The sequence below is a fragment of the Cariama cristata genome, unplaced genomic scaffold, assembly GCF_000690535.1.
Source record: "Cariama cristata isolate BGI_N322 unplaced genomic scaffold, ASM69053v1 scaffold4430, whole genome shotgun sequence".
Lineage (NCBI taxonomy): Eukaryota > Metazoa > Chordata > Aves > Cariamiformes > Cariamidae > Cariama > Cariama cristata.
The window spans coordinates 9536-34301 of record NW_009593943.1 but is presented as its reverse complement, the minus strand read 5'-3'; the positions used below and the strand labels follow the sequence as shown (position 1 = coordinate 34301).

Sequence of the window (24766 nt, the reverse complement as noted above, 5' to 3'; positions counted from 1 at the left end):
CCTGCTGAATGTGAAACTACCAAAATGCAAGGCTAATGTGAGCAAGAGATTTGTAACGCTGGCCTGAGCCGAGTAAGTAGCAAGCTGTAGCAGGCCCAGTGTAATATTAGCCAAGCTGATTAGTCAATGTGGTTTAGGTTTTGCCCCATCACTAGTGAATTGCTGCTCTGAGATCTGTATCAGAAAAGGGCGTGATGTTAGCGATGTTGAGAAGCATCTGTTGGACTAATGAACAAGCTGCAAACTAAATCCTGAGATGAATTTAAGTGGGAGGAAAGATTTGGAAGCAGTGGAATATTATTCATTAGATCTGTTGATATAAAACCTGGGCAGGTTTCAGACATACAGACCCTTCTTCAGCTTTCTTCAGTCTGTTTGTTCAAACCGTAGATGATCTAAAGCAAGATATTTCTCACTGCAGATCTTGCTTTCTAGTACATTTAGACTATCTTGGGTAAACTGGATTTAAGTAAAAAATTAAGGTACCAGGAAGTATGACTATATACAAAAGTGAATCGGAGTAAGGCAACATAAACTCCCAATGGTTTCCCTTGTCTGTTAGACAAGCAATTTCAAGTAGGATGAAAAATATCTAATTTTTAGGAGACTACTTACTTTTTACGTCTGAGTTTGGCCCTGAACCAAGCCTAAATTCACCATTGCCTTTGTATTGTGTATGTCAAGTATCTTGATTACAAATAACAACCAAGGTGTTCAACATTTAAACACTGACAATAATTACAAAGACTTACTTCAGCAGAACATAGGAAGGTGACAGGGTAGCAAGGTGACAGGATAGCAATATGGGTCCATATATAAACACATCCGAGTATCCTATGCACATCTGTTTAATAATGGTAAGTAATGAAATACACACTAAGAAATGCAACCTGCCTTCTGTGCCATTGTTAGTCAGTGACACAGGATGAGACCTTACAGGGTAAATGGGATTTTAAGGGCTAGCAGCTTCCCTGGCCAATCTGCAGGGTCAAGGGGGAAGAAAGGAGAGAGATGTTCATAGGACAAGACAACAGACAGGTGGGTTAAGCTTGTTTTAGTTGAATGTGTTGTGTGGATGACAACTTGAAAAGGGCTGATGGGTAAGAAAGAAAAAAAAAAATTTTTTTTTTCTCTGTGAACAGATTTGAAGATACAGGCAAGCGGTTTAATTTGGTATTGCTGAAAGGCATTCAGCAGAGGGAATCAGAGAAGATTGTTGTTTGATGAGGATGATATGCAGGAAGGATGATTTTCATGGCTCTGTTTTGTGTAACATCAAGGCTATGTTACTTGTAAACTAAACAGTCCCAAGGCCCCCATTCTGTCCCTGGTGTTATATAGCACAATTCAGCCGTGCTCATACTACTAAACTCTCTTCTCTTCCACACCAGAGTGGCTGCGTCTGGACCTGGCCTGGGCTAATTCCTGAATTGTGCCCAGGAACTGGTTGGGAGAGTGGTAGTTTGCCTGGACCAGAAGTGTGCCAAGGAATGTGCTACAAATTTAGCAATACAGTAGGTCAAGTGCCAGAGCTCAGGAACATTTGCTGTCACAGTTTAATTGCCTAGGATAGACATAGTCTAAGAGTGCAGCGTAGGTGCTTAAGAGGACAGAGATGTGGTCATTCAATTACCATGACCTGACAGTTTGGAGAAACCCTGAATCTTCTGGAAGGACGGCATTAATCTTTCCCATTTTCCTCTTAGTGGTTTCATGCCCTCTGTATTCTTTTCTCAAACTTCTTTTCAACTTTCCTTTATGGCGCTTACTGTCTAATAATCAGAGGCAGTATTTGGCTTAAGACGGAGTTTATGAATTTATACTCAAAGAACATGTTTTTCTAAAATTTAACTGCATTCTTGTCTCTCAAGTAATCCTCATGTTAAAATAAGATCTACTTAACAACCCGCTTTGTTTTGTAGTGATGAACTGTGAATGATCAAAATGTTGACTGAAAGAAAGGGAGCACTAGAAAATGTTCTTTATCATTTCCTGCACCACTTTTAAGTTCCATACATTTAAACTCATATCAGCATCTTGGCATGCTGAAAAAGATGGTTACCCTTACTTTAGGACTCTGTTAAATTTATAATTAATGCCTTGGATTCATTGTCTGCCACACACAGAGTTGTTGAAATGGTTGTGCTTTCTACTGCCGTCTCTTGAGCAAGACAGTATTTTTCAGTGTTTAGAAGATTGCTGTTCTTCCAAAAGGCAGTATTTCCACTGCAGCTTTTTGTAAGTAATTTTGTTTATAAATGTGCCTTTATTTTTGTTTCTTTCTAGGTAGGGATGAGATCCCGAAACCAAGGTGGAGAAAGCTCGTCTAACGGGCACTTCTCCAGTTCCAAGCCTGTCATCAGCCATGCAGAGAATGAAAAACTTCAGGAGGATGCCAAGAAAAAGAACAAACCTCATCGGAAGGAAGATGAGGTCATGGTTTCAGCAACTGTCAAACGGCACTCAAAATCACCTGGACCTACTGAACGAAAGAACAAGAAGTCCATAGAGCTTTCTAAAGAGGACTTGATAAAACTCCTCAGTATAATGGAAGGAGAACTACAGGTAAATTAAACATCTTTTAAACTATATTTTCTATGTACCTCAACTGACAAGGACATGCAAATTTAAGGCAAAGCACCATAAGGAGAGAGCAGTGGTAGCTGGTGTTTAACAGGATAGTCATAGTTTTAAGTACTGCTTTATTTACCATCTCTATCTGCAGCTACCAAAGCAAAAGAAATTATAAACACCTGTCAGAACTGGAAGAAAGGGGAATCTGCAGGTCTTGAACACTTAAAAAAGATGCAGAAAACAACCAAAGGGGAATCAGTTTTGGGTGGAAAAAGACAAGCAAATACAGTGAGTGTAATTACAATCATTAATGCAAATATTCAAGAGACAAAATCTGCAAGTCAGTAATACTGAAAAAGGCCCCTGGACCTTCTGCATATTCAGATGTTGCTCAGGGCTCATCCAAAGCTCTGCCTGTCCCGCCTGGCCTCCAGAGCTCTGCACATTCCCTGCTTTGCAAAAAGACTCATTAGTTTTATTTCTTGGAGTAGTGCTCGCTTGAAAGCTTTCTCAGTTGTCCTGGTTTGCATGTTTACTCAGCCCAGTAGTAAGTCCTTGATGGCAGCCAGCCTGATTTTGAGCTTAACTCGTCACCCAAATGTCCATCCAGTTTTGAGGATTCTCTTTAATGCTAATAAATCATTGAACTCTCAGGAGTGTCAGCCTTCAGGGAATTTCAAAATAAAGAGCTGAAACCTGGTATTTCAAAACATCAGGCTTCTGACTTTTCAAAACTTATCCCCTTTTGAGGTAGGACTGCTTGCCAAATTTATACACTCTTTTGTTTGCACTTTAGTGATATTTTTCACTGAACCTAGGGACTAGCAGAAAAAACCTACCCAACCTGTGTGAAAACATTTTGTCTCAATCCCTTTATTCTAGTTAACCATCATTATTTCGCATTTCAATTAAGACTCTACTTTTTCCCTGAAACCCACATTCATAACAGTTTTACTTTAATTTTGGACTTGTTACCATCTTATCTGATTACAAGAAGCAATTCTTCTGTTAATTTCTTTGGTATTTGAGTCACCTGAGTTGCACCATTACCACAACTCTGAAATTTCATCTCATTAAATATCATTAGGAATCACTCTTCCTGTACATCATTCACTTGAAAGTACTTTCAAGTTTCAGGAAATATGCATTCAAACTAAATAATTTCATCACAAAGACAGAAATGGTCATTTTGCAGTGAAAAACTGTGGAAAAAAGCAAGAAAATCTGCTGAATGCAATGTTGCGAAGGAAAAAAATTTACCATTACAGAACAGTATCCAATTTTATAGTGCTTCATTTTACTTTATACAAAAACTTGTATATGTTATTTCCTAAAAGATGGAGCTAGCGTGCAACTTCAGTGGTGAATAGAGCCAAACCTCATTAGAAATGTATATCGTGCTCATGTTGCTCAGAACAATTTACCCTGACGTCACCTTTGTGGTCTGGAAAAGGGAGGCAAAGAAAGTCACTAATGTTTCCTGGGTGGTAATAAATGTGGTCTTTATTCTTATCTCTGAGTAATTCTCCTGTTCAATACAGGGAAATCTGGCTCTTCACCGTAGTCTTTTACTTTGTGGGGGAGTTACACAACCACTGAAGAACTGTCCATGTTCTCATTATCCCTGTGGGGATGCTGGGGGTAGCTGCCATCTGCGCTGTAATATGGGCTGAAGATCCTCACCAAGATGATACTCCCATTGCTCTGGACAATACTTTTAGGGATATTCATACATACAGACCCGACAGAGATGTTAGGCACTGCTAAAGCTTCCCAGCATCGCGGGAGGATTGTGAGGACTACCACGCTGGTACCGTAGAGTGCGTCTGTTCTTCTGCTCCTTACTGCCACTACAAACTCCTAATCCATAGGAGTTTTTAATTTCATTTCAAAAACCCCCATCTTAGTTATTTGCCTGGTACCTGTGTTGAACCATTACTGAAGTGGGCAAGCTACAGCACTTTGGCTTAAGATGAGAGCCTGGCTTTGACGCTACAAATGAAGATGAGCCAATGAAGACTCCAGCCAAAGCAAATACTCTGGTATTACCTCCTGGCTGTCACAGTGACCTAATGCACTGAGTCATTTCGTGGCTTTTCATTTTCAGATCTGTTCGGACATCTCTGGTGGTGGGCTGGCATTTTGTTGGACTGACAAATCAGACTGTGGGTTTATTTTGAAGCCATTTAAATACTGGCAAAGCAAACATTATATAGGCATATGTAAGAAGATTTTGTTTTGAGAATAACAGCAGGCTGTACCTGTAGGGACAGCTAATATTTTTTTAAGAAAAAAATGGAATAAAGTACCATGACCGTTTACTCAGCAGCCATGAGCAGGACGGATCTTATATCTGCACTACTGAATGCAGAGCAGGGTGACACCGCGTGTAAACCCCAAACAGCAAGCTCAGCCATGGGAAGTAATCTGGTCATGTCAGCCATGGGGTTGGCAGGGTAAACTGGTAGTGTACTGGTAGTGTATACATATGCTTCATGTGCTTAATTCACTAGCCCCATAATCTAACAATACAGCAAATATAGACCCATGCCATGTTGCTGTCGGTATCAGTTTTGAGACCTTACTTTGGGACCTGACTTCCCAGGTCCTCATTTTGAGGGTGAATGTGCCAGTAAAGTGTGGAGACATGCCCTAGCAGTGACGTTTATGTCTTCCTTTTTTTCTTTTTTTTTTTTTTTTTTCTTTTTTTTTTATTAGAATGACTTCAGGTATCTTGCCTGTGCCGTAGCTTCTAGGGCCAAGTTGGTCTCAGCTTTGCCTGTCGTCAGATTTCCTGGCTGGTTCCTGTGCACTTACTGAATATAGAGAAGGAAAGGTTTTCATAAACGGCTGAGGTCACTGTAGCCTAGGCCTTATTTTGTAAGAAAACAAAAGGGGAGAAAAAGTCTACAGAAGCTGTGGTCATGAAAATGTATCCCAATATACATGGCAGGAGAGCTCTTAAGTGCAACCTCTCTGAAGGAGAGTGGGAAACAAATGAACTGATGACAGGAATTGATTTTAAAGACCTTATATCTCAGTAGAGTGTCTTTTCTCTTACAAGATCTCACTGCTCATATAAAAAAGCAGTGATTACATGATCTTTAAACACATATTGAATACACAGGTGAAAAATCCATGAAGGATTTCCTCCTATACCTGGAAAAAAAATCTCGTTGTTAAATACTGCAAAACTGATTTGAAAGGAAAATTTCAAACACCAGTAGAATATATCGGCTCATGAAAGCACAGTATTAATTTCCCTGGCAGTTAGAGTGATTTCAATCAAACCAATATGTGAATATTATTACTTACAGAGCAACATAGGCAGTGTGGATCTTTACAATGATGATACAATCCTATCTGTGGTTCACAGGTTTTTGTCCAACAGCCTATGTGTTTGTCCTGGCAGGAGTATATTCCCTGTACACTTTCTAAGCAGCAGCCATTAATGTCCAGCAACATCAACACTGATTTTCAACATTTCCTGATTAGAGGCCTAAAAGGAAATGAGGAGCAGTATTCATACATGTTTACCATTCAGTCTTCTATTGCATGTTTGGAAAAAAAACCCACAATAATAAAAGTTCATTTATGAAGACAGCATCCCACTACAAATCATTGGGTTTTTCAAGAAAAATAATTTCTCAGCCAGGTTCTGTGCCTATTGCCAGATGACAATTTAAGCTTGGGAGACTGTTTCCTAAATTTCATACCAATTCAAATAGGAGCAACTTTTCCACTCAAGGCCTTTATTATAGACCAAGTTTTACTGTGTTTCTGCAGTGTAGAAATGGCAGTCATCCCCTGCAGCTCAGCCACCCGTTCCTGTTGAGGTCCCTCGCAGGCTTTACGGCCAAGGGAAACACTTGCTGAGAGCCTGGCACTGTGGAGGAGCAGAGCGTTGTTCCTCAGGGCTGGGCAGCAGTGTGGGATGTAAATGAAATACATGGTAAGGTACCAGCTGTACACTTGTGCTGCTGCAGGCCTGAGGATGTGGATTGGCAATATGTGAAACATGACATCTTGGAGAAGACTATGTATAAAATACAATTATATGTAGATTAATCACAAGCCACAATTCCTGAGAAGTCTTCAGACTTCCAAATGGTCTAATGTGACACTGGGTTTGGACTGACTTTTGAAGGGAAACACTGTGTAGCAGATGTTCAGAGGTAAACCTATTTGCAGAGCATCCCTCCTAAGGGGAGTGACCAAATGAGTCCACTGTCAAAGAAACCCTTTCCTTTAACCTGTATTTATTGAAGACTTCATTTAATGGTTAATTTGAGTGCTCACATGAGGTGTCAGAGCGATAGCTCCTCAGGAAGGATGTCTCCCCTTGCCTGGGGAGCCGCGGCCAATGCACCCCCATGGCAAAGTGTGCTCCCCCTGTACCTCTGGTCCTGACTCGAAGCCAACACATCTTGTTACGTCCGGTTTGATTTGGTCTCTCTGATGAGGTTGCTAGTGAAAACATCATTCCAGGCTTAAGACTGCCAGCCTGGGGTTAGTAAGTTAATTACACTTGTGCCACTGATTACCAAACTGCAGATTGCAGTGATGGCTTCATCAGCTGCAGGAGGGGTGTTGTAGGCCAGGTATGGGGGGCTGGTTGCTGATGGCTGAAATAGGGTAATTGTGGGGGGAAGGAGCTCTGTCATCCAACAGAGCCAGGAGGAGCTTACCTTCAGGTGGGCTGCAAGACTTCCTTCTTAACCTGAGTGTATCAGGGAAGGGTTTGCAGAGGTCGGTGAGGGCTGTGTGTTTTGTTCTCTCTGGTAAAGTCCTTAGGAAATGCTTAGATACAATGGCTATACATCCTGCCATGAGGGAAATCCTCTTTCTTAACAAACTCAACTAGCAGGTACCCACATGGGTATAGGTGATCTACTACCTATTGCATTCTAACATTTTTTAAAGGTATTTTGGTATTTTGCCATCTGTCTTTCTACCAGAATACTAAGCTTTGTAAATGTAAAAGGGGAAGGGAAAATTGTTTACTGTTTCCATTTTTCTACTTTCTTTCCTTTTTGTGTCGCTACATATTTTATTAATACATTCTATTCTAGAATAGAATCATTCTGTTCTGTTCTCTTTCCCAAGATCTATCTTTCCCTCTTTCTTCAGCTTTCTTTCCTTCCCTCTCTCTTTCTCTATTTATGACCTTTTTCCTTATTCTATCTTTCCATCACTTCCTCAGCCTCATCCTGCAGATACATTAACTGACCCATTTTCCTGAGAATCCTGGACATAAACCACTGGAAGATCTGCTGTAAATCAAGTCCCAGCAGCTAATTCTTTAGGCAAGCCCTTCATTTAACCTTTGTCATGAATTTATCAAGCTGTGTTTTAAGACTAGGTGGGTTGTTTACCTTGACTAGTCCTATTGGACTATTGGAAAATAGTTCCTATTGGAAAATAGTTGCAGAACTGAAAATCTTTAACATGTAGCAAATTTATTTCTTTTACTTTCTAGTGCAGTTGTAATTATGCCTAGTGAAACCTTTATGAAATTTAGTTACATACCAGTCATGCTTCTAGAAGCCTACCTCTCTCCCTACTGTTTAATGCCTGATGTGTTTGTACACAGCAGTCTCTCACCCTCTGAGCCTTTGTTTTGCTGTGCTAGCCATGTCACATCCTTGCCTGTCATCTAGCGAAATAGACTTTCCACATCTTCTGTCACCCCTTGATCAGCACCAGTTGCACCCCGGGTTCATCCTTCTTAAAGTCTGTAGCTGGAACTGCGCACGGTGCAGTAGGAGAGAGCTCACTGGTGCCTTGTACATTGAGTTTAATATTTCCCTTTCTCTGCTGACATGGCTTTACTTGGTCTTCCCACCACTTGTCAGTCTGATCGATATAAGCCACAGAGTTTGACTCTGTAGCTGTAGTTGTGATGTTTTTCTCTCTCTTTTTCGTTGCTGCAATGTATAAACTTTCATGTAATGCCTTGAACTGCTTTTGTTGTGAACTTGACTTTCCTGAGATGTTGAAACAATACTGGGATAAGCACCTAGGTATTGCTTCGTTAAAAAACACCATACAAACTCCTATATTTTATCTTCATTGCCTTTCTTGGTACTCTTGTATTAATCTTATTAAATACTGAGCTGCCTGAAAGCACAAGTGAGGAATAAGGGATAGACAGGTGGGTAGAAACCAGAATGTGTTTCTTTTCGGTAATATTAGAGTCAGAGGAGAAAGTTGGGACAAGATACCTTGCACTGGAGGAAAGAGTACATAACAGAGTGAAGGGAAGGAGTTTTCAAATGGTCATTAGCAATATCTCACAGTTTGAGAAGCTGAAGAGGAGCCAGAGTGCAAAGAATAGGTAAAGCCAGAGAAAAGTGCATGTAGAGTAGCTTTGCATAAGTGTTTATAACTATGAAGTCTTGTTAATTGGACTGACATAGTTTAGGATTTTCTGAGCATATCATACAGATGAAATTGAAATTCCCTGAGAGAAAAACCTTGGCATGTATGGAGCTACAAGGAAAAAGAGAAGATAGGGTTAATGTGAGGAGGGAGAGGTGACTTAAGGGGAATGGAATGAGAGGGAAGAAGTTGGGCAATAGAAGAAAAAGAGTGTAAGGAAAGGGGGAATACAGCAGTGCTAAATGGAGACATAGAAAAGGCAAGACAATTAAGAGAAAGATGGTATCCACACTGTAGCAAAATAAGAGCCTGAAAAAAAAAATCCCTAAAAATGTCTGGCATAAGAATATCAGTACAATGAGTTAAAAAATTCTCTCCCCTCTGACTGACCCCCTGTTTGTTTGTGTTTTGCTGGTGAAGCAGGCTTTTGCAGGGCAAAAAAATTAAGTTAGGATAGACTTCAGACCACAAATCCTCTCTTCTATTTTCATTGAATAATTTATAACCAGAGATGAATTTTGTCGAGAATAGTATGGTTTTTTCTGTAGCTTGCAATCATTGCTGTGCAAAGTGCAGGAGATACCATGAGAGGTAAGCAAGGCTTGTCTAGCAAGTCCCAGAATCATGAATTTTAAAATAGAACCCTGCTATTTTATGAGAGAAGAAAAAAAAAAAGATAAGACAGTATACTGAAATACAGTTAAATTGTGCTATTCAGGAAATTTCCTGCTCCCTGTGAAATTAAGGGCAGAGATACTATTAACCATAGTGATGATAGCCATCTCTTTGGTATTAAAATTGCTTTAGAATTACATGTTTTTCAGAGTAGTTATCCTCAATAAAATGTCACTGTCGCTGGACAGCTGTAGGCTGAAAACCTCTTTCACAAAGACATTTTAACATCCTTCACTGTTAATGCCTGAGCTGTACTTAACAGAGCTACCTCTATCGTGTTATTTGTGCTTGGAGGGCCAGAAGAGAGGAATAATTGACAGGTATCTCTGATCCGTGGAGCATCTCCTCTAGAGTGGAGGGAAGAGTATGAGCAGCTTGTTTTTTTTGAAAAAGTCTTGGTCTTCTGTGCAAAACAGAACTATAAGGACTGCCCCTGATCAACTTTTAAATTTTGGTTGTGTTCCCATTGTGATCAGTGTCTTTAACAGACTTCTTTGCAATCCCTTTAAAAAGTATTTTAATTAACTGAGGTCATTTGACTCCTTTTTTTTTTTTTTCCCCGTTTAGTTAATAGAAATTGTATACTTGGTGCAACGGTAATGAGAAAGCTTGTATCTTTTCTCATTTTCTCATTGTCTGTGGGAGAGGACATGGCCAACCCTTTTGCAATAAATGTTAGATGCATGGACTCTCTGGCTTTAAAATATCTGGGATTCTTGGGAGAGCTTGCAATGAGCATATGTCTTATGTGTCATAATGCTGGCCAGTCCTCTGAGTCACCAGTTGTTAATTTAACATTGCAGTTATAGCTGACTCTGTTTTTATTAACTTTGCTGCTCCAGTTGTGTATTTATTAAGTTTGTGTCTCCTGTTCTCCAGCTGAGGATCAGATAAGCTCTTGAGAGCAAAATGGATTATTTTCCATCCAAAATGAGCTTTAATAAAAGCAAATACAAGTCTTTATATAATAGTTGTGAGAACATGGCTAGCTGCGAAAGTGTCTTGTTTCTAGGGTTAAAGGCTCCACCTATTGGTTGACTAAAATGAGAGAAATGTAACATTTTCACATAGAAACCTGCTGGCCCTACTGAACGTCCAGTCCCTTGCCACATCTTTACAAAATTGCTGACTTCAGTGTAGAATTTTGCATGATGTCCAAAATAAAATGAGCTCAGTGACTTATCTCTGAGGGCTGTGCACATGCAGCACCCGAAATGATGCACTGCTGACACACTATGAAGGTAAGTCCTTCCCTAAGACAGGAGTGGTTCGGATTTTGCAAGGGAAGTCTTTCTTATCCTGGAAACGATTGTTTTTCTTTGCAAAAAATTTAGCCTCAATTCTTCCATACCAGCAAAATGAGTGGAACTGACTGACCCAAGTGCAGTTGCATGGTAACTTCCAGGCTTTTATCACCTTCAAGTCTAAACAAGTCAGAAACAGAAGTATTGATGCGGTCAGCTTCATAATGAAAACTCATTTCCCCAGTATTGGCTCAGACAGTCTCAGTAGTTCAGGCAAAATGGCATTTTGAAGGGCTTCAGAGTTGTTCCTGGGAATGAGGATGGAGAGCGGAGAGGATGTCCAAGTGGGGCTTGGGGAGGGCGAAGGGAAGGACACATATTGGGGAGGATCAAGGGGATTTCAGAGATGGCAGGAGGCTGTGAGGGCATCGTGGGCATGGCCAGGACTTCTTGCTCTGCGCCTTTCATTGCCCACCCTCTCTAAGTTACTGCACTCTAAGAGTTTGCACCCCTTCCCTCCTTTCCTCTGACAGCTCCTCTGTTCAAATAATTGGCTACGCTGGTAAGTGCTTGCTGTAATGCAGTCCTACTGTTCTAGCCCATTCATCAGTCATCAGCAACTTGAATGCACATCCGTGTAGCACAGAGCACTGAAAAACAGCTTGTTGAAGCCAACAGAATGCTTGGACAAGAGAAAGTTGTGTATACAGTTTATTACACATGTATACACACTTACGTCTGTTGGTATCCCACTCTGAGTTATGCTCGCGTCTCCGCAGAGGAGGCAGAAGGATTTACTTGGAGCTTCATCATCCTGACGACTACGGCCATGCTGGCACCAGCTTGTCTCTCGCTGTGGTCCACTCCACAAGTGCTCATTCCTGCCAGAAGACAGATAGATCACTGTGGAAAAAAATACCCAGGCAGGTTTGTTGCTCTTGGAGAGTGGGTACTTATGCCACCAGCTTCAAGTGCCTCCCTGAAGTTCAGATCGGAGCACCCTATTTCAGACGCTTCAGTTCCTTATGCAGTCAATGAAGAACCTTCAAAGAGCAATTCAGACAACCTGAGTTACACATCTAATGAAGATGCTTTTTAGTTTCCAATGGATTTCAGCAAATTGAATGATATTATAGAAGTACATGAACATGGAGGAAATAAAAGAATATTATGAATGAGGGAAAATGAATAGGAGAACAACTATATTGATGTCAGAGTGCCATATTTTTTTTAGTATGCATAGCGTTAGTACCTAGCTCTTATATATAATTATGAATTAAATCTCACAGCATTCCTAGGAAGTATTATTTCCTTTATGAATGGAAATTGGAGTCTGGTGAAGTTAATTTTATGGGTGAAACACGAGAAAGAGACCCATGAACAGAACACGGATCTTTTGAGTCTTGGTCCGGACTGGTTAACATAAGATTAAGAGGCAGATGATAACACAAGGAAGAGGAAAAGAAATGTTTTTTCTGTTACTACCCTTTCACTCGACATCTTCTTTTCTTCTTAAAGAGGTGCTAACTGATCACAAAATAAATTGTGGTTACAAAAGGAACATGGCAACTTACTACACGACTCCAGCAATATAAAAACACCTCAACGTGTGGGAAATGTACTGCAATTTTAATGACTTCCTATACTGCTATAGCAGCTCGTGGTTGGCCATTCACCTGGGATATGGAAAGGCGCAGATCATTTCCTTAGCATGAATAAACCGGAACAGGGACTTAGTCATTTGGGTTTTCGTGTCTGATTTGGAGTACCTTAACCAGGGAGCTCTCCTTTGCCTTTGCAAGCATTGTGGTGACTAGCGCTGGCCAGAGAAAAGACCTAAAGTTGCTTTGTTAATTCCTTCGTTTGTAAGGAAGCACACTGCATCCCACAGCCACATACCAGCCCTGAACTGTGAACACAGTCATTTGTGCACTGTTGTTAGTGATTCTTCCTGCTCAGGTGTCCCAAAAGGTGTTTTAACAGATGTTCTTTCCTCTGCCTGCTGGCTAGTTGGATCAATCTGTGGTCTCTGCTTGCTGCCAGGCTTCAGGTCATGTGCAAAATGTTATTATACAGTTAATGTTGGCTGAAACGTAAACTATGTGACTGGATATGGTAAACCCAAACCAGCAGGTTTAGCCATTGCGATGCATTGTTGAAGCATGTAGAACGTATCCCAACATGCAGATTCGGGCGCATAAGTGCCAGTGACCCCTCGCGTTGGTCTCTCTGTGCTGACTGGGTCGTGACACTGTAATTCTATATGCTGCAGTAACTGCCCCATGGTTTGATAGTATTGAGCAAAGCAGTCTTTCAGTGTGAAAAGACAAGACAGGATATCCCAGACCCTAATAATTCTGAAAACATCAAGCAGTGTGGAGTTAATGCTTCTCAGAGCCTTGCCATGGGAATTTTCTGGCTTTGGCCCAGACTACAGATAATTAATTATGTCAGTGAAAGACTCTGGTGGCCTGTTTTCTTCAGAAAAAAGTGACATCATCCATGGAGCTCTCTGGCAATAAAGCAGAACAAAGCTGTGTGGGCAGGAAATAACAGACAGATGTCTTCTAGTGCTCATTTGATCTGTTTTGAAGCTTGCTGTAAGAAGTAATACATTGCACAGTGCTGCTTCTCCTCAGCTCTGCAATCTTTAGCGTGGACTTTTTTAAACATAAGAGGCCAAATTAATCTCTGATGTAATTCTTCTGGAGCCACTTCAGAGGGTTTGTGCAGTGGATGAGCTGGTCTATCATGTGCCTCTGCTCCAGTATTGATTTTAGAAGGTCCTTCTGTGTTATCACTGTAAGATAATGCACAACAAAATGAAATACACTGTATAGTTCCAAAGGCTTCCTACAAGGCCAGAAAGTGCTGCACAGTGTGGAGAAGACAGGACAATTCTGCCTCATATCCCCAGTCTCATGAGGGGTCATTTGCATTTCCCGCTATATTTCACTAGAATATGTACAAAACCACCAGTTGTCACTTTTCATCACTGAAGTCATCTCTTTACCTCCAAATCCAATCACGTAGATACAGCTGAGTCCAGTCCAGAAATATTAAAAGAAATTCATGCAAGTGAACTCCACAGTTTCAAGGATTAGGTAATTAAGCTAAGACGAAAGGCAAGAAAAAAGCTTTGCTGTACATAGAGTCTTCCTTGCAAGAAAAACTATGTGTACATGTCATTAGCCAGCATTCAGCAAGGCTAGAATCACTAAGTGAGTGATAGAAGCAAGGCTACTTCAGACATCTAGTATAGGAGAGAAAAGTGTTTCTTGAGTTTTTAGCAAAAAGGAGCTTTGTAAAATGCAATATGCAGTAAAGCATCTAACTTCCCAGCTTCAAAGCATGCTTTGTACACTAAGTACATCTGACCCGGAAGGCAAATTGTTACCCAGTCCTCGTAGCAGTACGTAGGGATGGTTTGAGGAATCAGGCCTTTAACAAAAGTGTCATTCCAGTAGGTAGGGGTAATTTTTATTACTTTCTCTATTCATATTTGTAGTATCGTATGACATAAAAGGAAGAAAGTGCACTTTCCTTTTAATTATTTTAATTTCCTTCTAAGGTAAGAAAAGAAGGGTTAAACAGGGATTAGTGGATTAGTGTTAGGAAAGTTTTGCAGATTCAGGTTTTTGAGTACACCTACCTGAAGATGCTGTCTTCATTAAAGTGTACTAAGTGAACACATGGTATTCACTCTATGAGGTCTCTAATGGGAATTTTCAGAAATAAGACTATTCCTGCCCTGGCAGTGACACAGCATGAGCTTGTCCTGGATAGTGCAGAAAGCAGTGTGACAACACCCACCTCATCTCCTTCAGAAGCGTGCCTTGAGTCTGATGTTTGTTAGCTCTAGGTGAAACGTTTGTAAAGTCTACTGGGATTTAGGAAATCAGCCACTGGTAAGACCATAACATTACATGGAGAACCTGTGACCTTATCTAGTTTCTGATGCAGTACAGAGCAGCTGTTGCACTATAAATAACCTGAACTGTGTGCAATGCAAGTAACAGCAACACAAGTAGAAGTAAAGGTTCCTGTCTGTGGTTTGATAGCTATTTCTTGCCATTAATCACTGGCAAGAAAAATATGACTTAATAAACATTAAACCTCTATTACTTAGTGCTTTCACTTGTGCAGGCATAACAAAGTGTCATGACAACTAGAAAAGAAATAGCCAAAAGCTGGAAATATCAGATCTTCCAAATACTACATAACTGTATTCCTACTAGTCCTACTCCCAAATTTTCAAAACTTGTTTCAATTAATTGAGAGGATTGTCATCACGTTATTGAAATACTTAGATTGCTCTGAAGTAGTTAGATGTATTTAAGATGGCTCCAAACATGGAGCTATGAAGGAAAGAGTTGCTGGTAACTGATTTTGAGAGAGGCACACTGCGAATTTGCAGGAGGACAAAATTCAAGACAAGAGTTTAGGAGATGTACTAGCAAAGGATCTGGAGTTGGATTGTACTCTCAGCTGACGGTGATTACTTCGACTCCATTCAGCCCATCTTGAATACAACAAATTTTTTCCTGATTTACTAGATGCCTTACATGAAACGAGTTTGATCAGCTCAGTCCCATTTCCCAGGTGACAAATGGCCTGTGGCAACAATTCCCCGTTTAGTGGGTGCTGAGTTTTGTTAGCAGTCTCACGGGAGAGGCCAAAGACTGTGGGAATGGGGAAAGAGGGCTGTAGTAAATTGGCAGGGCAGGGCACGAGGAGAGAGCACGTCCGAACGCGGGGCTTGTGTAACAGTCTTTCCATTGACCAAGAATTTGGTTGCTAGGCTGCTGGTCCCCTTTTACAAGCAGCAGAGTCATGCTATTGTTTCCTAAATGGTTTCAATTTTATGCAGGGACCTCTTTACATCCTTTCTATATCATTTAAATATTTTACTAGGCATGTAGTAAAGTGAAGTTTGGAACTCAGACCCCTGCTCTGCTCAAGCTAGTGAGTAAAAGAAAGCCTTTCTCTTTTATTCTGCCAAAAAGTGAGTGTTTTAGGGTAGCTCTGCAAAGAGTGGCCTCACGTCAGCCTTCCAGCTGGGCGGCTAGCATGCACTCCTGAGGGGAGAGGAGCATCGTCTCGTATTTCCCAGGTAGAAATGCAGACCCCAGATCTTAAGTAAGTGCATTAATTAGTGCGTAGTAGAGAGGAGGGAAAGGAGAGCAGGCAAAGCTGTGTGGGACAGCAGTGCTCCACAGCACTTCAACCCCTCCATGGACATATTCAAGATCTGAGGTCATCAGCCTTTAGATTTTGGCACCTCCAGTAAGCATAAAACAAGGCTTGGACACAGTTCAACTTTGCAGTTACTCTATAAGCAGGGACAGCTGAAGGAGTTAACTGAGTCCAGTGTCCAGCTCTGGTCCCCACAATTCAACAAAGATGCAGACAAGCTGGAGAAGGTCCAAAGGAATGCCATTAAGATGATCAAAAGACTGGAGAACCTGTCCCGTGAGGAAAGACTGAAGGAATTAGGTCTTTTCTCACTGGAGAAAAGAAGGCTCAGGGAGGACCTCATCACAGTATTCCAGTACTTAAAGGGCGGCTACAAAGAAGATGGAGAGTCTGTCTTCACAAGGAGCCACACGGAGAAGACAAGGGGCAATGGGTACCAGTTGCACGAGGAGAGGTTTCATCTCAACATAAGAAAGAAATTTTTTACAGAAAGAACAATCAATCACTGGAACAACCTCCCCATGGATGCAGTAGAGTCCCCATCACTGGAGGTTTTCAAGATGCAGTTGGACATGGTGCTAGATGATCTCATCCAGACTTTCTTTCCCACAAAAGGTTGGACCAGATAATCTTCTGAGGTCTCTTCCAGCCTGGGCTGTTCTATGGTTCTATGAGTTTGATGGGCAGGGAGTCTCTAAGTAGGCTTTGCTCCTGGAAAAAATGAGTGTGGAAAATACCTCTCAACATATCTGGCCTTCTGTGTTTCTTGCCTTGAGAGTATTTACCTGAGAGGTAAAATTGGCCTCTTAATTAATTAATCTGTCTTCATTGCTTCTGTTTAGAGAATCAGGTGCTTGGGGGCACTTTATTAACAGAAAAGTCTGTTTATTTTCAAGAACCCACAATCTGAACAGCATAAATAGAAAGTTATCTTGGAGTTTTCTGTAGGACAATTTAAGTAATGAAAAAGCAATAAAAGTGAATGTATGTATTTTCTAAATTCTGTATCTTGACTTTAAAGAGCTTCTCTGCCTAATTGCAGTCTTCTGGACTTGGGCAAATAAGTTTCATTGTGCTACAAGCTGTTGCAATATGTGGTCTTCTCATGCCTGAATACTCTTTCTCATCAGAACATCAAAAAAAACAAACAAAAAAAGGACTTGAAAGATGGTTTTCCTGTGCCGAACACCATGTTTCTTGTACCAAAACAGCTAACAACTTTCCTGTGGGATTTATATAAAAGTTTACTTCCAATTTGAAATCTCTTCCTCGTGTTTGTCTCCTAGCTTATGATTTATGCTAGACAGCATTGCGCTGTGAGACAAGGGAGGTGCTTACAGTAGATGTCCATCAGTAGAAACAGCTTGCCAGTATGGTTCCCACTTCTTAGCTAGGACCCTTTGAGCCTCTCATACCTCTTTCCGGGTAGGTATGCTAAAGTAGCCCAAGCACTCCGCTACAGGATTATTCTGACTTGTTTTCCGAAGATGCTCTGTATCCTGCGGTTTAATATAGTGGTAGTTGTTAACTATACATTGATAGAAAACATCTCTACATGAGCTCTCTTCTAGTTGTTTCAGTGGAAAATTAGTCATTTGGAGGAAACATGAAATCACGAATTAGACAGGCCTGCTGCTTCAACTCCTTCCCTCTGCATTATCCCGAGGAGTTTCAGAGAGACTAACTGGAGTTTGCAAATCCTGAGGCTGATGGGAGGTTAGGATGCCGCCTGGGCTCCTCTCTGACCTAGGCTAGATGCACTTCAGAATCTTCCTATGCTGGGGCTTGTTGCTGACCAAATAAAAACAAATTTCTCTCCAGTTTATTATTAGCACGAGGCCCCTTTTTTGTCCAATGCTTCCTAGCAACCTGAGTGTCTGTTTGTTAGTTTGCTTTTCACAAACTGTTATCATACATCCCTTGAAACAGAGTACTTGGTGAATTAGCCAATACCCTTGAAAAGATTATGACAGGAGCAATGGCCAAGCCCAGAAAAGGCAGAAGGCACCTTGCCACGCTAATGTGATCCAGATCCCAAGTGCCTGCAGAGCGTGGGGTGCCCAAGAAGAGGTATGTAAGCGGGGAGCTGCCCGCACCCCAGGGATAGTGCCACCCAGCCTGTCCCCGGGGTGGGTACCCTCCCCTTGGGCCGCAGAGAGGGGTTTTCAGGGCTGACAGCCCTGCCCCATCCCCTTCCTTTTAAAGATGAAGCAATGAACAGGGGTTTCCTTCAAAGCTCTGAACTGAGCTTGGGCACCTTCCTTCTTGCTTGAGGTGCCAGTTCCTCCATTCAGCATCACCTCCTCCCCTGGCTCGGCTCCCTCTGGCTCTTGGGGAACTCAAACCCACAGCTTCTAGGAACCTTTCTTAACTGGCAAGTTATAAGCTGTTTTGGGGACTTTCATTCCTTCCCGCTAAAGTTGCTCTGTTTTAATTATCAGTGATTAAAGACTAATGAGGCTGGAAGGGAAGTATGCACGGCAGTGCACAACTGAACAGGGGCTGGGGCACTCACTGGGAAGAGCAGCATTCGGTCCCTCTGTCAGCTATCACTGTATTAAATAACCATTGCAGGGACTCGAGTCCAGCTCTTTGCTCTCCCAAGTCATAGTGTCAAATCACCAAGCCCGAGTTGCCTCTGTTTGCTCTGCCTGGCCCCGTCAGTGTTTAATAATGCCGTCTGAGGGCTGACAGCTTCAACAGGAGAGAATGAACTCATCCTCCTCCCCTCCCAAATAGCCTAGGGTCCGAGGTGTGCCTGTCCCTGAGGAATGGAGCGTGTGGGGCCTGAAGCTTTCTGTGCCCAGGACCAAAATGAATGGAGGTTTCAGCATGCTTGGTTGTGGCCCGTGGTGTATAGGGTGGAAGAGGGCTGCCCTCACATCCTGCTGTTTTCGGTGCTCCCTTTGCACAGTGCTCTCCCTGAGCACGGGGCCCCTGCTGCGAGGCACACAGGGGGACACCAAATTCATCCACTGGAGCAGGACGCAGATACAGCCCCCAAACTGTCTCTTCTTAAAAGGGCCTAAGACAACACGTAATAATCTGGATATTTATAAATCCCCCCAAACTTCCATGACACATTATTAGACTTTTTAAGGGCTTTTTCTTCAATATAGAAGCATTGGCCTCATAGTAACGATGACACTAGGATAACTGCTATTTTTAGAGGGATATAAAAAATGATATATTCTCAAACCTGTCTAAAACTTTCCTAAAATTACATTTTTCCTGTACTGAGAGTGGCGTACTCCCAGGACATGATATAGTGAGGCGTACATGCCCTTTTGGCACTCTTTAGGACTAGCCCACGTAATTCACTTGTAGTTTTGACATCCATGAGTGATGCACCTTTCCCACGTCCGTGCTGATACAACAGTAATACCATTTCAGTCTGTACTTTGTATCTTGCAGACACGTGCAAAGCTTTTACTTAAGATTACAAAATGTTGTACAGAGTAAGCCCCTACAGCTAGCTGTTTATAATTGGGCTAGTTCTCAACTGGGTGGCATGATCTTTGCCTCAAGTTCATTTTTTGTTCTATTTTCATGTTACTCTATTTTATTAAAAAAAAAGATTAAAGGGCCTTTGCCATTTCCTGAAATTATCTCCTTGCTCATTTTAAAAGCAGATCATCTTGTAGAACTGCAGTGCCTCTGTGGTGCCGGGTAAAGATTTAAGATTTGCTACAGGGATAATATGGAGTGCTATTATGAACACTGTGGAAAAGTATGAAGCGTTGGTCAGTTCATAGATCCTAAACAATCATTGCTTACACAGGGGCAGGATTTGTAAGGGATTTTTCCTAAAATAATTGAACCTTTCCTCGGGCCTTCATTTGCTTCCCAAACTCACATGGGTTGAGTGTCGGAAGGGCAGGCAAGAGAAAAATTGGTGCCCTTACTCTTCTGCCCCCCATCCCGTTGGGCTTGTGGAGAGATGCTTTCCAGGGAAATTTGGGAGCTCCTTTGTGCCCACTGAAAATGTTTGCCTTTTAAAGCCCCTCCCTGGCTCATGGCCTTATAAAACCTGCCTTGAAGGACAAGCAAGTGCCCTGCCCCCATGGTTTAACAGATGTTGGCAAATGTCATTAGAAAGAGAGCTCGGGAGTAAGCATTTGTCCACAGCATAGCCCTAAAATGTCCCTTATTCATAGCTGGGTGGCCTTGCAGAGCAGCCTCATGCCCAGATGCCTTCTCACGCTACCTGAAATATAGCCCCATGCCAGCAGCCCGCCTCTGCTGCCGGGAGGGTTGGCTCAGCTTCTTTGGGTCTGCTGCCAGCTATGCCAGTTAGCCGGGGTCTGCAACGTTTCCAGGGTTTTGTTTAAACAAACATAAGTTAGAAAACTTTAGTTTAAAAGTTACTTGAATGGAATATTTAGTCACAAAGTCAGGTAAGGAATGCCTAGGAAATACTTGATTAGAGGCTGTCTGAGAAATATTAATTCAGCCCACTTGTGCTGCTTGTTCTACTCATCTCCTTACTCCAGCCAGGGAACAGCATGGGCAGTGAATATGATCAAGTGTATGAAGAGTAATGATGTTCCCTGGCTATGCTTGCAATCCCAATATAAAAATTCATATCATCCAAATATAATGGCAGGTAGGAATAAAATAATTAACGCCTACAAGGATAACATTTGGATTGCACAAATCATGTTTAATCTGATATCTCCCAAAGTTTTTATATTTGCATTGGCAGCCTGGCATTCTTTTTAATTTATTTTATTTTTGTGTATGCAGTCCGTACGTATGAAATGTCCCTGTTTTCTGTTTTCCCTGTTGGTTAATAGGTTGGCTTATGGTAGTGATTTGCAATGTTACAGGCAAGGGAGGATGTGATCCACATGCTGAAGACAGAGAAAACCAAACCTGAAGTTTTAGAAGCTCATTATGGGTCTGCAGCTCCAGAGAACGTGCTCCGAGTGCTACACAGGGATGCCATCCTTGCCCAAGAAAAGTCTATAGGGGAAGACGTCTATGAGAAACCAATTTCAGAGGTAATAACTTCTTGATTTACATCATTATGTCTGTGCAGGGGGAATCCTAACCAGAAGTGAGACTCCACATATTTTGGATGTGTGCAAAGCACGCAAGAGGATAACACAGCATTTGTACCAATGACAAGAAATCAAAGAAAAATTGAATATTCTTGTTCACTCAACTGCAGAATAAATTGTAAGCAAAGCCACTGGGTTTGAACACAAACAATACAGAGCTTGCATGCTCCTTAGGGCTGGTGCCCTAAGGTGGCTGTTACATTTCTGGTTTTCAAATTCATTTCAATTATAGGCTCCAGCCTCTACTGCTCACAGCACCGATAAGCCCTCTTTGATTTTCATGGCATATTAGATCAAGATCATGTGAGTAGTTAGGAGAAAAAGACCTTCAGAGATTGACTTTGACCATATTTATGGGGTCATAAATCCGTAATCATTTTACGTCACTTAAGCTATAGGACTGCAAAGTCAGTTCATCCCCTAAAGGAGACCTGGAGGACTTGATCCCTTGCTTTAAAATCTAAGCAATAAATGAAAGTAGAATAGACCTGGGAATGTCTGAGGCCAGCGTGAACGCCAAAATAAGCAGCCACTGCTCATATTTATAGTTTCATAACAGTTCAGGGCATGGAGAAAAAGCATGCAACAATGTACGATGTAATATACTATAGTGCCTGTCCAGATTAGAACATTTAATTTTTTCACCAGGAATTGTGTCTACCATGGGTTATCTTTATATTTTATATTCTCATTGATGCATTTTCTGGAATTTTTGGGATGATAGTAAATAAGGAAGGCAGGCATTAGCATGTGGGAGCACGCATGAAATACTGTCAAATAAGATTAAAAGAGCTTGGCTTTTGTCTGAAGAAGCTGATAATTTGAAGGGGACTTCAGTGTATAACTTTTGTTGTGTGTATGTCCACAGAGGTTACGTTGGAGCTAAAACAAGATGGTGACAAAATTTCATAAGTGCAAAAGATCTGCTCTCAAAGTCTGAACTCAACCTGGCTCCTTTATAAAATGCAATGACTGTTTCACTTTGACTGCCCTGGTCAACTTCTGGAGAGCAAATCATTGTGGTCCTCCTGCTCTCTTATTTTCCTCACTTTGCTGAGGCAAAAAGTTTGCCGTGAAACAGCAACTGCCTGGTGCAGCCAGAGCACAGGAAGATGCTGTTCCTGTGGGGTAAGGGCCAGGGGTGGGCAGAGCAGGCTCTGCCAGCCACCGTGCCAGGGGCAGGCAAGCAGAGGGGTGCCAGAGGTGTGGGATGCTTCATGGGGAGGAAGATGGAGTTTGTCATTTGCTCCAAAGAAGGAGCAACATGAATAGCCACAGCGGCTTTGGAATGCCATGGCAACTTTTTAGACACACTTCCCTGGCCTTAGTGTATGTTTGAATAAAAATTGGCACATTAAATTAAGAAAAAAATCCCAGAAGACAAAAAAGGTAAAATGTTGCTAATAAAGAAGGAGAAATTTCTGCCAAAAAACAGACTGAGGGGAAAACAGAATCACAGAATCACAGAACTGATTTGGTTGGAAGAGGCCTCTGGGATCATCGAGTCCAACCTTTGCCCTAACACCACCGTGCCATGGCAGCTAGACCATGGCACTAAGTGCCACATCCAGTCTTTTCTTAAACCCCTCCAGGGATGGTGACTCCACCACCTCCCTGGGCAGCCCATCCCAATGCCTAACAACCCTTTCTGTGGAGAAATGCCTCCTCATTTCTAGCCTGAACTTCCCCCCTGGCACAGTTTCAGGCTATGCCCTCTTGTCCTGTCACCAGTTGCCTGGGAGAAGAGACCAACCCCCACCTGGCTACACCCTCCTTTCAGGTCGTTGTAGAGAGCGATCAGGTCTCCCCTCAGCCTCCTCTTCTCCAGGCTAAACAACCCCAGCTCCCTCAGCCGCTGCTCGTAAGATTTACCCTCCAGTCCCTTCACCAGCTTATAAGCCCTAAGGCTTATAGTGAATTGTGTTTGGTAATGTAAAACTGAATCTGCGCTGAATCTAAATAGCCTAAACTTTTTATCTCATCAGTCCTACAGGTGCATCAAAGATGCAAAACTCATATTTCAGTCCTGAGCTTACACCTTACACTCCACATGTAGGTGTCTAGTCCCCATACAGGTGCATGAACTCAGGCTCCCAGGGTCTGAGGGCATGTACCCTGCCCTGGCATTTGCTGCAGCTTTTCCTGTGTGAAATGAGGAAAGTGCGCAGAGCACCTCGCCACATGGGAAATTCTGCACTGCAACAATATTATTTGTTACCCTAAAATTAAGCAAAGTTTTGTCTTTTGTGTATCTGAGAACCATGCAAACATTTATTGCAAACACGCCATCCAAAGAAATCGTTACTTTTATAAGACAGTTACTCTTATCCCCAGTTACTGCTTTATGTAAAGCCCAAGACTTAAAATTACGGGACTCGCATTTACCAAACACAACATTGTTGGTTCATAAATCGGATAAAGTAAGCAAGGAGACCTTTAAAACAGTCTGTTCTCCTTTCCTACAATGCAGCTGGACAGACTTGAAGAAAAGCAGAAAGAGACGTATCGGCGCATGCTGGAACAGCTCCTGTTGGCAGAAAAGTGCCATCGTCGCACAGTTTATGAGCTAGAAAATGAGAAACATAAACATACAGATTACATGAACAAGAGCGATGACTTTACCAACCTCTTGGAACAGGAACGGGAGAGGTGAGTAACTGGGATAGTGCAAAGAGTATCCCCAGCGTTCCAGTGCTTGTCGGTTCAGCGGTGACATGGTCTGGTATTTTCTGTGTTTAAATGACACTAAACTCATGTGTAAACCATTTGTAAATGTCGGTTCACTCACCTTATTAGTAAGAACATTACCATGAAAGTCTAGAGCTGGAGGAATACCATTAATGTTCCTGTAGTGTGCGCTTGAATTAAGAAAGGAATTTGTTTTCAATTACTCATGCCCGTTTTGCGTTCACCTCCTAGTAGCTTTTGATCAGATGTTATTTATGTTGGCTCAGTTTGGGGCTGGCTTACTTAGCTAAGCGCCGCATTTTGTGAAGGACGGGGCACTGTTTGTCACAGCAGGAGGGCAGGGTAAGGAAAACCACAAGACACATTAGGATACTGGCACACAAGTGGTAGGGACTTTGCATGCCCTTCGCATTTAGGCTTGCAAAGTCACAAACCATTTGCATTATTTTTCATGTTTTTGAAGACACATGCCTCAGCAAGATCTATGTTCCTCTGGAAGAAAATATTTTCATGTTTTGTAAAACATGCTCAGCCTGTGATGGACTATCTGCAGTGTTTATCTCACAGGCTCATAGGCTCCAGGGTTTTTTTTCCTCAATTGTTTGTCCTCCTTGTGGGAGTAATTCATTCTCTGACTCTCTAAGAAAAGAAAGAGCACCTACCTTAGGTGAACAATGAGCACTCGGTAACAGCCTCAGTTTTTCAATATGAAATTTTCATGCTGATACCAAACTGCTTGAAATCAAACCACGATGTGTTTTTTTTTTTAAAAAAAAAGCTCTGAGAAAAATACTTAAGGCAAGTTCAAAGAAGAAATGCTTTTGAGGAAACCACAGTCTGGTGGCAGACATTTGCAAAAAGCTGGGAGCTAAATTGTTTAGTGTATTTCCTGAGCTCAGTTCAGTGCCAGCTTTGCGTAGGTGGTACATGAGCTACAGTGACCAT

At 41.9% G+C, this 24766-nt stretch overlaps 1 protein-coding gene across 2 annotated transcripts in view; it reads left to right on the top strand.

The window, feature by feature from the left end:
* LOC104158401 (filamin-A-interacting protein 1-like) overlaps positions 1-23786 on the top strand; it is a 65837-nt gene extending 42051 nt beyond the window's left edge. For both annotated transcript variants that reach the window (XM_009696041.1, XM_009696049.1), the window contains 3 exons: positions 2287-2565; positions 20900-21073; positions 23604-23786. In XM_009696041.1, coding sequence (XP_009694343.1) covers positions 2293-2565; positions 20900-21073; positions 23604-23786 — 630 coding nt within the window. In that variant the 5' untranslated portion in view covers positions 2287-2292. The remainder of the gene's footprint in view (positions 1-2286; positions 2566-20899; positions 21074-23603) is intronic.
* Positions 23787-24766: the final 980 nt, after the last annotated feature.